Here is a 15910-nt window from a genome sequence, read left to right as displayed (position 1 = left end):
TCTAATATTTTGTAAAAAATATTTGTGGCTTGTAATTGCACATAAAGTGTTCGATGTAATGCCTGATTGAGATAATTCATATTATTTTACCTATATTCAGAATCTGATCCTTACCTATTCAAGTTTGATGCTTACATATTCAAATTAGGCGATGGGTTACTTTACGAATTCATATTGAAGTATACATATACCCTGCTTGATAAATCTATCACCAAACTCTTTCATCTTAACTTTCAGCTTATTATTATCATGTTCTTTTCATTTAAAGCTTTCTTTATGTTGTATGGCATGATGTTTAACAGGAGTGATGTGATTGAAACTGAGACTTGGGTTCAACGTGATGGAAGAATAGGGACTAGGAGTGATTGGATTCTCAAAGATTATTCCAATGGTGATATTAGTGGAAGGGCTACAAGGTGTGTGTTTTTTAAATTTATTTTCTTCTCTACCTCCTTTAATTGTTCTTTTAGCTAAATGATAAAGTCTTCATGAAATGGGTGATGATGAATGAGGATACTAGAAGAATGCAAAAAGTCATTGATGATGTCAAAGAAGGATAGTTAGTTTTTTGCCCCATGACACTCACGTATAGTCGCCTTCATTTTTTATATTATTTCAGTTAACATCTATAATAATGTTGTTACAGTTTTGAGTTTTTGGCTTCCACTCCATATTAGCATTTCCTAAAGAGAACAGTTACAGTCTGAAGAAAATAACAAAACTTGAAGATCCTCAGATGCACAATCTGGAAGCATGCCTACTATGCCCACCATGCCTGAAGCTGGATTCCCTGCAAATCCTTTCGACTTTTCATCTATGGCTGGTCTACTTAATGTATTGTCTTTCTTTCATGCATGAACATGACTAAATAATCACTATATTATCCACCAATTATAGAGAAAAGCTTGACAAGCATCCAATTCAACACAATAGCATTATATAAAAACAAGGTGTAAATACACATTATAATTTTGGTTTTGGGGGCGTTTACATTTTACAGGATCCTAACATTAAGGAATTAGCTGCACAAATAGCAAAAGATCCATCACTCAATCGGATGACAGAGCAACTTCAACAAACTTTTCATGCTCCTGATGAAGGTGTCCCTCAATTTGACACCCAACAGTGTTATTCCACAATGCAACAGGTTATGCAAAACCCACAGTTCATGACCATGGCTGAGCGCCTTGGTAATGTCATGATGCAGGTAATTAATTCTTACTTAAAAAAACATATTATAAGATGATGATGTATTGATATTTTTCATGTAATAAACAGTAATATGATGGAAATTGAGTATGAATTTGCAGGATCCATCAATGTCTCAGACAGCTAAGGAGACCAGGGCTACCTACTTTGTGGCATCAGGTTAATTATTTTAATCATTTCAAAACTTTTATGCTTTTTACTTTTTTTTAGACAAATCAGGTCTAATTAAGTTATAAATATACCATTTTTCCAAGTTTTCTTGGATCAAAGGGGAGGGATAAATGAACACAACTGAAGTTGCCACGGTAAGCTCCTGTTACATGCTAGCTGATGTGGTCATCCCGTTATCTCTGGAGGCCACTGAAGTTGCCCCGGTAAGCACCTGTTGAACTCTTTCTAATCCATTGTTCATTCAATTTGATAATTGCATTCAAGCCTTTAGTGAACACCTAGGTATTCTTTCTAATCAAATTTTTGTTTGCTGGAATGCCCAGCTAAAAAAAACTCATTTTTTCTCAAAATTTTGTGGATTTATCCGGAATAAATAGAATATACCGATTTTTCCATTATACTTCACAATAAAGCATCTATTTAATCGAATGTCTTTCTTTGTAGATAAGTTGTTTCCAGCTCCATGGTAGAAGCACATTGTTTTATTGAACTAGGCTTCCTAATCGACTTAAAGAATGAAAAAAGGTACATATCTTGCTGAAACTCTTTATTAACGTTTATATATACTCATGACGAGCTTATGATCTTTATTTGTAGCTATTGTAACAATTTTTGGCCTAAGAAACAGGTCAAATTCTCGACATCAACCTAGACTTCAGGCACCATTTTTTCCCAGATCAAAAAGTACCCTCAGGATATTCATCTTCAACTAAAACATATTTGAAGTTTTTATAGCTTAACATAAGTCTAATTAGTTACATATATCAAATATTAATACCATGTGTGTGTATATTGCAGCCGAAAACTTCCATCTTCCTTACATAATAAAGCAGACACAATTAGCTTTTTGTTTATTATCAAAGAGGATGGAAGACAAGTTCCACTTCTCAGGACTTTGTGGCTTACAAGGTTACCTTTATTTCCCCATAACTCAGTGATTCAATAAATTGCATCCCACAACCGTTGTTAATGACTAATATACCCTTTTGTCTCATGAAAATTGCAATTTTTTAAGAACCATGTTACAGTTGTTTTATTTTTATCTTGGGACCTGAACAACTTCTCAAACGGGCTCAACTTATGGAAAGGTGGTCACACTTGGAGGTACAGTAGAAATAATATATTTGGATTTTTATACAACATTTTTTTATAAAAAAGTTCATATGTTGACTTAAAATAATGAAAATTGCTAATTAATTATTCTGTTACAGATCAACGACTTTTAATATTTAATGTAGCTCAATACATTGGCTGGGCGTAGTTATAATGACATCACCCAAGTGAATGTCTCAAAAATAAATATTCTAAGGTTAATGACAAAAATAACCAAAAATGGGAAGGTATTATCAAAAAATGACCATCTATTTTCGGTGAAATACCTTTTTTTTTTTACCAAACTGTTCTATCAGTGGTCCCCACTAGAAAGTTATTAAAACATGGCAACTTTTTATTTCGTCAAAGGACATCAATATTGTGAGAAATGATGTCATTTTTTTGTGAATAATGTACTAGGGATCACTGATGAAACAACTTTGCAAAAACGAAAATTTCACGAAATATGTGGTAATTTTGTGATAAAAGTTGAAAAGGTGATCATTTTGTTATTACCATCTCATTTTTGGTTATTTTTGTTATTAGTCTCATATTTTAATCATGTTACTAGAATTAAAATTTCGTTGATTATGCTAATAAGTTTACATTTCACTGCAATATCCTGTTTTCCCCTGAATTTTTCAAATTACAAGTCAACTCATTTGGATCTTTCGAATCCCTCATCTTACCGAGATCTTTCCAAGGTCACACACACACAATATATATATATATATATATATATATATATATATATATATATATATATATATATATATATATATATATATATATATATATATATATATATATATATATTTCTTCATAAGAAAAACCCTACCTCTTATATGTGTGTTTATAAGTATGAAACGAGATGAAATGAAAAGAGGAATCCATATGAAAATCCGATGGTGGAGGTTAGTTTTTCACATTGATTTCTTATTTTCTTGATTATTGTTGTGATTTTAGATGTTTGTTTTGAATCGAAATTTGTTTATGTTGTCACAATCTATGATAAAATGATTGTTTGAGATTTTGTTTTTTGTAGATTTGTTCCGGTTTTAGTTGGGTTTCTGCTTAAATGGTTACTGATACATCCACCATTTTCCAATTGTTTCAACTCCCCAGTTTTTCCTGGACATGATTTCTTTTTTGAAACTTGATTTTTTTTTTATTTGAAAGAGTTTTGATTTTTAGAGGTTTGGCTGTTGATGTGCTGATGCAAGTTATGGAAATTTAGAAGAATGCCTACTTTAAATGAATAAATAATAGAAATGTTCAATTTAAATCCAGAAACAACTACATTTGGGGTTACAAATGCACAAAAATGCACTAGGTTTGTAAAAGACCAATTAAATGCATAAACACTATATTGAGTTTGAAGAGAAAACAATGTGTTTAACCTCTACAAAAAATGTCTTTCCTTGCTATGAAAATAGAAGGGCAGAGAAGAATATGTTGTGGAAAGTTTGTAGCTTAGGCATTTAGCCAAAATGCTATCTTTTTTATCCTTTTTTATTCATGGATGTTGTATTTTGTTTTACAGGGATGGCCAAGTTGCATAGCTAATGAAACTTTACATGGGTATTCATCCTCAAGATGCACATATCAGATTATCCTGGTTTCTTTGACAATAACACAAGGTAGTTCATGTTACTTTTTCGTGTGTGCTATTCACAATGACAATATATATATGCAGTTATACACACACATAAACAAACACACATAGTCACACACACGCATGAACTTTACACATTATTTATATGGTTGATTGGTTCATAGTGATGAAGTCCGCAGAGAATACTTGGAGGCCCTGCTGCATGAATGTAAGAAAAAGGAAGGTGCTCCTGTTTTGATTGATGATGGTCTCAACGATCTTATAGCCAGGAGGTTAGCATATAACATTAATAATCTCAAGACTGACACCATAATATAGATTTAGATACGAGAACTCAATAAAATCAAACTAACCAAACTAATAACAGGATGAATAACCAAACAGATCAATCACGTTGGCTGGAATATGTAAATTATCAACAAACCAGGTGGCTGGAATTGGACCTAAAGTTGGTTGCTGATATAGGAATAGTGGGTGCTCCAAATGCAAGAAAAAGCATGTTTTTCAGTGATATTAGTGTTGACATGTAATGTTAGCTAACTTGTTTGATATGTGATATTTTTTTGAAATGAATTATCGTTCTTATGTATGCTATTTTATGTCGTATTATGATAATTTAATTCTGTTGTTTAATTTGAAAATTAGTAATTCTATAAAAAAAATATATATTTTTAAAGCATTTAAAATTATGACACGCAAATACGTGTCATCTTCATTTATGACAGGGGTTTTAATGATACGCAATGCATGTCCTAAACGCGCGTCGTAAGGTTACGACACGCAAATGCGTGTCGTCTTCCTTTATGACAGGGTCTTCCTTGATATGCATTGCGTGTCATAAATGAGCGTCGTAAATGCGTATCGTGAATGCGCGTTGTAAATAGATGACGCGCAAAAGTGTGTCGTCTCTCGTTATGACAGGGCCTTTCTTGACACACATTTGCGCGTCGTCTTAGCGTTTTACGACACGCATTGCTCGTCGTAAAAGGCTGTTTTTCTAGTAGTGTCATTTGAACGCATAAAAGGCAAGCACCTTGATCAATGAAAAATACATTGAGAGGAAAGGATGAGCTACTTAACTACTTGGAAGACATGGTGGGCACTCGTGTTACCATAAGACAAGAAATCAAGATTGAGAAAGTTCGGTCCATATGAGTTTGGATTTGTCGCAAACTTTGGTTTTGACAAATTCACATGGATAGGAACACATACACCATTAAAATCTAAGTGTCATAAGATTCCCTCCTTCATGAAAATGACTGTGAGGAAATGCTTTCACTAAGAGATATTTTAAGAAGATAGTGATTGTGAAAATTGTATTCTCGAATTCGATTATGGTTATGGTATCCCTTTCCATGATTCAAATTGTGAGATTTGGCAATTAGTTTGAATTGTTTAGACACACATATGAGCTGCCTACGGCAAAGGTGTATAAGTTTGAGAAGCTTAGATAAAGGATTATCAAAGCATTAGGTATTAGAAATATGAACTTAATAAATTCAATAGGTATTGTTTTCTGGAAGTTAAGATGTTTTCTGAATACATGTCAAAGCTAATGGGAGTATAAGTGTTATGCTTATATGATAATCATCATCATGATAGTGGGAGCATAAATGTTGTGCTTGTATGATTATTAAGGCAAGTATTGCAAGTTAGCAATATTAATTATAGAAAACAAGAGTTATACTTTGCAAAGTCGTAAGGGTTGAAAAGTTGTTTTGCTATAATTAAGGGAGAGAATATTGTACTTCGTTTCAAAATCTAAAGCTTAGATTGAGAAATTTTAATAAATTTAGTCAAAGGATACATAGTGTGTTCTTAAATTTCGGTTATGATTACGGTATCCCTCTTCATAGTTCGAATTGTAAGAACGAGACACATAAATTATTATGGCAAAAGATTGATAAAGTATCATATCTTTATGTAAGACATTATGCATCGTGTCCGATACGCTTCAGGTATAGGATCGATTGCAAATGCTATAATATTTGACCATTCTAGAATTTTCCAAATGTCTAGCGCATTAAGAGGGAAAAACGACAAAAATCGGTTTTGACTAAGATAATTAAACAACTATCAAAGGACGATCCAAAGCTCGCTGAGGATTGGTCGCTTGTGAGTAGTTGGAAGTATGGTATTGGATGGACCATATCGACATTATTATGAATAGATAAGATTCTATTAAGAATGAGTTGTCATATGGCAAATATGGAAATGTTTCCATATTGGGAGATGATTATTGAGAATCTATGTCTAGATTAGAAACTTTTATGCAAGAAGGATGTTCAAAGGAATGTACTTTGAGTGAGAGACATCATATCTATAGAATTGTTTCTGATAGAGATTGGCCAAGTCTTCATGATTTTGAGCTATGACTTTATGAAAGGATCATTGCATAAAATGTTAGAATCTAGCATATTCTATAAGTGACAAGAATTTGATATTCTTATACTTATGATAAGGATTGGGAGTTGTGAAATGAGTATGATTGGAAATGTGTTCATTTGATCTATTTCACAAAGTAAGGACCATAAGTAAACATTGTGTGCATGCTAAGAGCATGGGACAATTGTAGTAATAATTCAAGTAATAAGTTAATTAACCGAAACTATAAATAATGAGTAATCGATATGGTGATAAATAAAAGGTGTTTTATTTATACTCAAAGGTTTGGGACCATATAGGATTAGTATTATTCTTGTGTTTCACTTTGCATGTTTTGACTTCCTGAATAATTAAATTGGTTCAGAACAATCAAATTATTCGAACGGTCCACAGTCGTTCATATGTTGGAAGTAGGTATGAATGAAGACTGTCATGAATTGGTTTGTAGATTGTCTGAAGTGTATTAGACATAGCAAAGGTTTGCTGCAACGTTTGTGAGTGCTTATGAATATGATTTTGAGCATTGGATTAAACCCACGCTCACAAGAATCACTTCATGGATTTTATCACGAGTGATTGGTAAGACGATAACATCTTATATTCTTGAAACCGAGATGTGTGAGTTGTATCTTGCGAGTCGGTTACACATTGATAATATGTAAACGCACCAGTAACTTGGTGTTATAAAACATATTGTTGTGTGTGATTCGGTAAGTGAGTGCAAGCAAGCATTGAATCAAAGTTTATCCGTTCCTTTTATCCAAAGTAGGATGAAAGCGATATCTGTGGGCCCCTCGATGATTTAGTGATGACACCCTAAGCGCTTGGCCAAGCCGGGACTAATTTCATGTGTTCAATTGTAGTTTGTTGTCAGTCGTCATAAATCAGAAATCGGGAAACAACACATAGACAGAGAGAATGATTTAAATCCATGTCTCAGTCTATACAATATCTAGAATGGAGGAATATATGATCCTTTATCTAAAGGACGCGTATCTGATAAGATCAGAGTTGACAGCGGCTTTTGAAAGCTACGATTGCAGATCAGGATCTGAAGTCATACGCATAATAGTTATTAGACTTATACAAGTGGGAGACTATTGGATTAATGTCTAAGTCCATAACTATTTTGGTATGTACTTGACCCGATGGTGCATGGTCCTTTTGGGTTGCCTTCACACTGGTGACTAGACAGGATGATTGTTGAGGAGAGAGGCTGGTTTATTGTTAAGAATAATAAATTTGGGTATAAATATGATTTGTTAATATATTATATGAATAATATATTAATTTGGAATCATATTATTAATTAGTATTTAATCATAAATTAATTTAGAATTAATTTTGGGATTAAAGGAACTGACTGAAAGTGCAGGGGCTATTTTTTAATTATTCAATAGTTAAGGCTTTGGGCCATTCGATCACCTTTATTAAGGCTTGTACGAAAATCCTAGAAGGATCTAGGAGTTTTCGTCCAAGGGCTTAAGGAAAGGAGTCCATGGACTTGCTTAGGCCCTAAGCTAAGGTATTAGGGTTTACACCTTGAAACCCTAGTTAGCCTTAAGTATAAATAGCACCCTAAGGCACTAAGATTTCATCCAAGCCTTGGGAAATCCTAAAAGGGATGAAATCTAGGGCAAGATACCCTTCTCCCCTCTCTCCCATATTCAGCCTTTCACCTAGTGTGTTTGTGAGCCATTAGAGGTACTACACTTGTGGTACTTGCTTTCAAGACCTAAGGAGATTCAAGGAACTAGTTGTTTTTGCTATATAACAACAAGAGGTATGTATTCTATTCTTCTATGTGGATTTCGAAAATAGTACTAGCATGCTAGGTTTCTTTTTGTGTTCATAAAGTTGTATAACTAATAATGAAAACATAGATCCAACTCTAGGGTTGCATGCACACACAGGATTGCTTGTTTTAAACCCATCACATTTTACATACATTCACACATACACACATACACATACATACCGAGTCTCATACATTCATACACATACACATACATTCATACATAGCTATAGTTTACCCATTATGAGGGAAGTGTGCGTTCATCTTATTTCCAGTTTATTCTACATATGGTCCTTCTAGTTTACCCATTTTGGCCAAAACCCACAAAACTTCTAGTTTTGAGATAATGTAACATTCGTAAAATTCATGAAAAATTTAAACTTTAAATAAACCCAAAACCATCATTGTTTACAAATTGTTTTCAAAATAAGTTCAACATCAGAGAAATCCCAAAATCGTGAAACAAAACATGAGGAGGTACACGGTCACGTATTCGCCTTTCCGCGATCCTCTGAGGTACCTGAAACATAATCCAAAACTACAAGCCCAAAGCTTAGTGAGTTTCACCCAAAGTACCAACACAACACAAAACCCGAATAATACAATGAACAACATGCATACAAAGCCTTCAGTTTGACTGGGACGCCCCACCGGCCTACATTCTATCTGGTACGCTTAGATCCATGGTTCAAATGTACTCCCAAATTATAAAGTCTCAAACTTTAAGAATTTAGACGTCTAAAAAGTCCTTAATACATGGTCTTAATACATTAAGACCTCCTACAAGGAACATGGAACCAAACTAGCTAAAAGGACCTCATTTTTAAGTCTTAGAACCCAACCTAGGGTCTGAAAGGACAACCCAAAACATCCAAAACAAAGCAAGCATAACAATGGGACTTTTGGGACAAAAAGAGCACCTTAAAATTACCAAGATGAGATCCAAACAAACTAAGCATAAATGTGGCAACTTTTTACCTTTTGGAGCTTCTTAATGAACACACTCTTAGCTCAAAACACTCACTTGTGGGGTTAGGGTTTGCCAAAACGACTAAAGGACTTAGAGGTTGGAGAGATTAGAGTAAATGGTCCACAATGATGCTTAAATACTCCGCAAACCCTAAGAATTAGGGTTTTCACCTAGACACACATACGCCCAACGTACATATGTGTACACCCAACGTACCCACATGTACACCCAGTGTACTACTCTTACTCCCAAAGTTACCATTTTTCCACCAGGGCTTCTTAGGACTACATATTCATCATCTATTTTATATCCTTGTTCGTCCCTTCTATCGAGTCAACCATTTGGTTAACTCACTTTGACAATTTGACACTTTTCACCCTTTAACTTTTAAAATGTTATTATTTTCACATCTAACTTTCTAAACTTCATGTCAACTAATGATATGATTATTTCTTGATGATTTAACTATGTAAATCACCTCTATTTTATTTTCTTTATTAGTTTAAGAACATAGTCTTAAATATATATATATATATATATATATATATATATATATATATATATATATGTGTGTGTGTGTGTGTGTGTATGTATGCGTGTAAATACACATATACATATTCACATTTACATACACATACACACATACATACATATACATTCATATTCACACACACACACACATATATATATAAATATATATTCACATACATATACCATACATACACATACATATACGAACATACATACATACAAACATAAATCATCATCGCATACCTACATAAACATACACATACCTATCGATGATATGTTGTTTATAAAATTTATAGTTTATTTATTTTAACTTTTGGGTTTTAATGTACACCTTCTAATTTTTTTTAATTAATTTTTAAATGGATAAGAATAAATATAATAATAATAATTTAAAAAAAAATAATTATTAATATTAATAAATATAATAACATTAATAATATTGAACACAATATTATTCAGAATACTAATAAAATCTTTTTTTCTTTAAGTTTAGTCGGAAATCCGTAGCTAATTATCTATAAAATACCGACGGAAAGAAATATTTCTAAAATTTTAGTACCCCACTTGCCCAAAATAGTTTGCTAGGTTTTCCCTCTCATTCACGAAAATATCTCGCTTCCAGCCTCCCACCTCCCACCTCTTCGTCTTCGAACACCTCTTTCTCCTATCTAGGGTTCGAAATTGGAGTGCATTTCAACTTCGTTCATCTCTGTCTCATTTCTTCATGCTTTCTGCCGCTCTTCCTCATTTCTTTGTCACCCTCTGCCTTCTCCTTTCTTCAAATATGTCATCTCCATCACCATTACCATCATCATCACTCATTTAACATCCACCAACAATCGACCTCGCCGCCACCTCTCCGGAATCATCTACCGCAACGCCGTTGCCAGGGTCAACCCAAGGGCATCATTTTTCTCGAATTTCCCTATTATTCTTACTACCAAAGAGTGGAGACGAAGAAAGGAGAAATTAGAAACAATGTTGTGCCGTCCCAAATCCTTATCGACTAAACTAGGCAAAACAAGGGTCAATTTTCTCTAAAAAAGGAAGCTTTTCTGAAAAGGGAGATGTGCAACGCCTCATCAAGTACCAAATGTCTTGTTCACCACACATGTACTGTATTTCTTTCAGTCTTTACTTTAATTTGATTTCAACTTGATTTTAGAATTGCTGGTTTAGTGAATCCCTATATTAGTAATTTATCAGTTTGATCACTACATTCATAATACCTTTAGGATCGTAGGCCTTTGATCATTTTCCATTAGTAGGTCGATGTGTATAAAATTTATCGTGGAATCGACCAAACTATTGATTTTATTTTATCATTTATGTGTTGATGGTGCTATGATGATATGTGTATACACAGAAAATGTGGTTAGTGTAACACTCATAAAAATCATGTCAAATTTAAACTTTTTAAAACATTTCAAAACCATTGGACATCACAAAACTTGTTTTCAAAATAATATAATATCAAAGTATCCCATAAATAAAGTCATAAATGTGAGGAGTTGTACGATCATACCTTTGGCTTCCTACGATCATCTGATGTACCTGAAACAAAAACTGAAACCGTAAGCCCAAAGCTTAGTGAGTTCCCCCAAAACACCGATACATAGCAAATAGCACATATACAAATAACAACACGTATTGGGTCCACAGCTTTACAGATTGGATTACCCATGGGCCCACAGTATGAGTATCACTTGCCTTCTGGGCCCACAACTCACATCTGGATTGCCTCTAAGCCCATAGTACGAGTCTGGTATGCCCTACCCGGCCCTCAGCTCGTATCTGGAATGCTCCTGGGCCCATAATACGAGTCTGGTATGCCCCACCTGACCCTCAACTCCTATCTGAAATGCTCCTGAGTCCTCAGTATGAGTCTAGGATGCCCTGCCCGACCCTCAGCTTGTATCTGGAATACTCTAGGGTTCGTTGGTTTCCGCACGGAGCAGTACCACTTCAACCCATCCCACATAATATGTCGACATATAACATAACTAATTCACATACAGATAATGAGGTAGTGACATAGGTAATCCTACTAATCTACCAAACTGGCATAGCAACTAGCATGCATAACTAACTGATACTCCACATAATACTAAACTGCTAGGATATCATATCTAATGGTCCGACATTGGTGCCTTCGACCCCTTAGTATAGTGAGGATAACTCACCTAGCGCTGCTGAAGTCTCGCAGATAAAAATCCAATTGGTGGTTGACAGATTCCCGAACTGCCAACATCAAACAATACCCATTTAATAATTGGGTTCTAAGCCCAAGGTCCAACTCACACTCCAATGGCCCAATTGTTAAGTAATGGGCCAAAACCCAACATATGGCCCAATTTTCTAAATTGGGCCCAGACCACTTGATGGTTTTTCCTTATGGCCCATCCAATTATTCTAGTCTAAACTCTTGGTATTCCCATGGCCCAATATAACATCATCATCAAGGCCTAGTTATGGCCCACCTATGGCCTAATTTCCCAAATTGGGCCCAAGTCCTTCACATGAGCCTTACCTTAAAGCTCATCCAATTATTTTGGTCCATTTACTTGTTCTTGGATTGCCCATCAATAGTCTAATCATCAAAGTTCAATAGAAAGGCCCAACTCAAGGTCCAAGTGAAATTAGGGTTTTCACATAAAATGACTATTAAGGTTATGTTGGATTAGTGTCTAAGGCTGTAACTATATTTGGTAAGTACTTGACCCGGTTGTGCATGGTCCTTTTGGGTTGCCTTCACCATAGCAACTTGACAGGATGATTTGTAAAGAGAGAAGAGATATTATTGTTAATATATTATGAGAGTAATATATTAAAGGAATAATAATATTATTTCATTGATATAGGTCATATACTAATTGAGAATTAATTTGGTGACTTAAAGATGTTAATTAAATAAAGGGGCATAAATTGTCAAATATGTGATAGTTGTGTTTTGGGTTATGTATCCTTATGGATATTAGGGTGGACGGATTTTAGGGTTAGGATACCTTAATATCGTCCAAGCCTCAAGTCTAGGAGGATCTTTGGATTGCTTAGGGCCTAAATTATTCAATTAGGGTTAAGGGTGTCACCCTAGTGTCTCATAGTATAAACAGACCCCTTGGGTGAGGGAAATCGGCCATACTCTTGAAAGGAAGAAACCTTAGAGCCGATTTCTCACCTCCTTTCTCTCTCAAGATCCTCCTCTTGCTAGTTGGTGTTTGTGAGCCATTAGAGGAGTGACAATTGTGACTCTAAGCTCCAAGAACAAGAAGTTTCAAGCAAGCAACTCAAGGTATTCTTTTAGATCTGATTTCATATGATATGATTCAATTGTTTACACTAGATCTAGAATTGTAAGACTTGGATACATTGCATGTTCAATTAGAGAAACCTAGATCCAAGCATTAGGGTTTGCATGTGTGATATGTGCATAATTAGTTAATTATTTAATATATATTCTTAGTTATTTTTGATTAATTATGAGAATAATGTGGACAAAAGGTACTTAAAATGTTGAGAATTGTGTTTTCAGTCCAAAAGATATGCTTGGATGCAAAAAGGAGAAAAGGAGAGCGAGTGAAGATTAAAGAGTGAAAGAAGGAGATCTACTCGGCGAGTAGATCGACCCCACTCGGCGAGTGCACGACGATATGCCAGAAGATAACTACAACTGCTGATTAAAGACGGATAAGTATGGACCCTACTCGGCGAGTTGATTCTGCTACTCGCCGAGTACCCCCTGTTTTGGGATATCTATAAAAGACGAATCCTTATTCCAGGAGGAGGCAGTCCTGGCGATTTTTGAAGGATTAGCTGCGACTAAAAGGTTCAGAAGGCGCTAAGGAACCCTAAGCTTCAAGAGTTGGAAGAATTCAAGCAATTAGGTTAATTCTACCACTTAGACTTAGGAATTAAACATGTTTGCTTTCATAAACTTTGTTTTTATGATTGTTTCTACTGCAACTATGAGCTAAACTCGTTTTTGTTTCTGTTTGGGGAATACCAAAGAACTCCTATGGTTTAATTATTGATTCTTGTTTAATTGTCTATTGGTGATTTATTAAATTAAGTTTGTTAAAGAACCTTATGTATTAATCACTACTATTTTCTGTTAATTGGAAGGCAATTAGGTTGCATGAACATCACTTAATTGTTAACCTCATATGTCTATGTGAATGCTAAAACGTATGCTTGGAAGTAATGAGTATGAAACTAAGATTAATAAGAAAATAGGAAGATTAATGTGTGAGCTTGTTTGAGAAACCATCAACAAGAGGTTAATTGAATTAATAACTTAATTGACCATTACAAATCTTATTTAATCCAAATAATTAATCTAGGGAATTAATTAGTTTAAACACTTGATCAATGCTTAAATTAGTTAAATGTCTAAGGGTTAGGAGTAATGAACATGAACCTAACTATTATCATTGGTAACCAATAGCAATTAATCCACCTTAACTTAAATAACCATAGGAGTGAATTGGTTGAACCTAAATAGAAACATCTTTATCAAATTTGGTGAATAGTTGTTGCTTTAGTTAATTAGTTAATTTAAGTTTCTAGTCTTGCAAAACTAGAGAAAAACTCTTTACTTTTATTATTTGTTTTAGTTAAAATTAGCTATTAGTTTAATTGTCCGTTCCCTGAGTTCGATACCTTACTTATCAATCTATACCACTTAAAGACAGGTTCACTGCCTTTGTGTGCTCAAATTACTAATAAAAAGTAGGGATAAAACTAGTTGAATTTACACACATCAAGTTTTTGGCGCCGTTGCCGGGGAACAGTTCTAAATAATTAAGCTAATTCCTAATTTTTTCGATCCTTTGTGTGAGTTTACTTGCATAAAGTTTAATTACTGCAATTTAGTAACTTGTAATTAGGTTTTAGTATCTGTTTTAGTTAGGTTAAAAACTTAGAAACTTTTTTTTGAAAAATCACTGATACTCGCCGAGTGCACTCGCACCTACTCGGCGAGTAACAGTTTAGTTAGAAATTTTTTTTTTAATTGTTTACAATCTTTTTGTTCTTTTTACGCTTTTTTTTTTGATTAATTTCAGGACTCTCATGACCAGAGGAGCAAACACACCACTGGTACCCCCGTTTGAAGACCCTGAATCCGCATTGAAAAGAAACAAAGGGAAGGACGTGGAGAGTTCAAGCACACCAAAGAAATCACCATTGTCCAACTTGAAGACTGTTTTTGGGAAAAAGAAGAGCAGTAAATCAGGAACTTCTGGCGCTTCCTTGACAATTGAGGAACCAATTCAAGAAGATATTGGATACGAGACCGAGGAAGAAGAGGAGGCAACGTACGAACAAGAAACCGAATCGGAGGAAGAGTTAGCATTCACTATGGCTAACATTGATGAAATTCCCATGGGAGAATGGAAGAAGAGGATGCGCGACGACCATGGCCTGGGACTTGTGCAACCCGCAATTCCCGCAACTGCTACCTTCGAGCTAAAAGGTCATATCCTAGCTGCGCTCAAGGAAATACCTTTCTATGGGAAAGATCATGAAGATGCCTACAAACATTTGGATGAAGTAAATGATGTTGCTGATTACTTCAACATTCCAAATGTAACCCGCGAAACTCAACTACTTCGGATGCTTCCGGTAACCTTCAAGGGTGCTACTAAGGACTGGCTCAAATCACTTCCCCCCGGGTCAGTCACTACTTGGGCCAAAATGAAGGAAGAATTTATAGATCACTTTTGCCCACCATCCAAAATAGCCAAACTCAAGAAGGCCATTGCAAACTTTGAACAACAAGCTGGAGAATCTTTATATGAAGCATGGGAGAGGTACAAAAGTCTGCTACGAAATTGCCCACACCATGATCTAAATAGCCAGCAAGAAGTTTCCATCTTTTATGATGGAGTCAATGTCACAACCCGACAGTTGCTAGACTCACAAGGCCCACTTACAAAGAAGCCACCCCCGGTGATTAAAGAATTGATTGAAGAATTCTCTAAACACTCTAGAGAATACCACAACCCCAGGAATGATGTCACAAGGGGAACCGCGTACGCAGCTACTGAAGATTTATCCGCGGTTATGGCCATGTTAAAAACCATGGATAGGAGAATGGACAAAATGGATCAAACTATCCATGCCATACGGGTGGGTTGCGAAA

The 15910-nt window shown here is 34.9% G+C and overlaps 1 protein-coding gene and 1 non-coding gene across 9 annotated transcripts; one reads left to right on the top strand and one right to left on the bottom strand.

The window, feature by feature from the left end:
- The first annotated feature begins 331 nt into the window (after positions 1–331).
- On the top strand, positions 332–4728 carry LOC111911111 (uncharacterized). 8 transcript variants are annotated; one of them, XM_042897817.2, is made up of 11 exons: positions 332–834; positions 1001–1207; positions 1311–1368; positions 1464–1583; positions 1825–1905; positions 2009–2064; positions 2179–2289; positions 2396–2484; positions 4016–4112; positions 4260–4359; positions 4472–4728. In XM_042897817.2, the coding sequence occupies exons 5-11, from the start codon at positions 1844–1846 to the stop codon at positions 4545–4547; spliced, it is 591 nt and encodes a 196-aa protein (XP_042753751.1). In that variant the 5' UTR covers positions 332–834; positions 1001–1207; positions 1311–1368; positions 1464–1583; positions 1825–1843; the 3' UTR covers positions 4548–4728. The 8 variants fall into 8 exon arrangements, 4 of the variants coding, with proteins under 4 accessions (XP_042753751.1, XP_042753752.1, XP_042753749.1 ...); XM_042897815.2 differs by having other exon boundaries at positions 336–834; positions 4455–4728; XM_042897816.2 differs by having other exon boundaries at positions 337–834; positions 1978–2064; positions 4455–4728.
- A 10782-nt stretch (positions 4729–15510) lies between these two features.
- On the bottom strand, positions 15511–15617 carry LOC128128228 (small nucleolar RNA R71). The gene has a single exon (XR_008226090.1). It is a non-coding gene; the product is annotated as a small nucleolar RNA R71 (small nucleolar RNA).
- Between the last annotated feature and the right edge of the window lie 293 nt (positions 15618–15910).

Source organism: Lactuca sativa, chromosome 8 (genome assembly GCF_002870075.4).
Source record: "Lactuca sativa cultivar Salinas chromosome 8, Lsat_Salinas_v11, whole genome shotgun sequence".
In the NCBI taxonomy this organism is placed as follows: Eukaryota; Viridiplantae; Streptophyta; class Magnoliopsida; order Asterales; family Asteraceae; genus Lactuca; species Lactuca sativa.
This window is presented reverse-complemented; position numbering and strand designations above follow the sequence as displayed.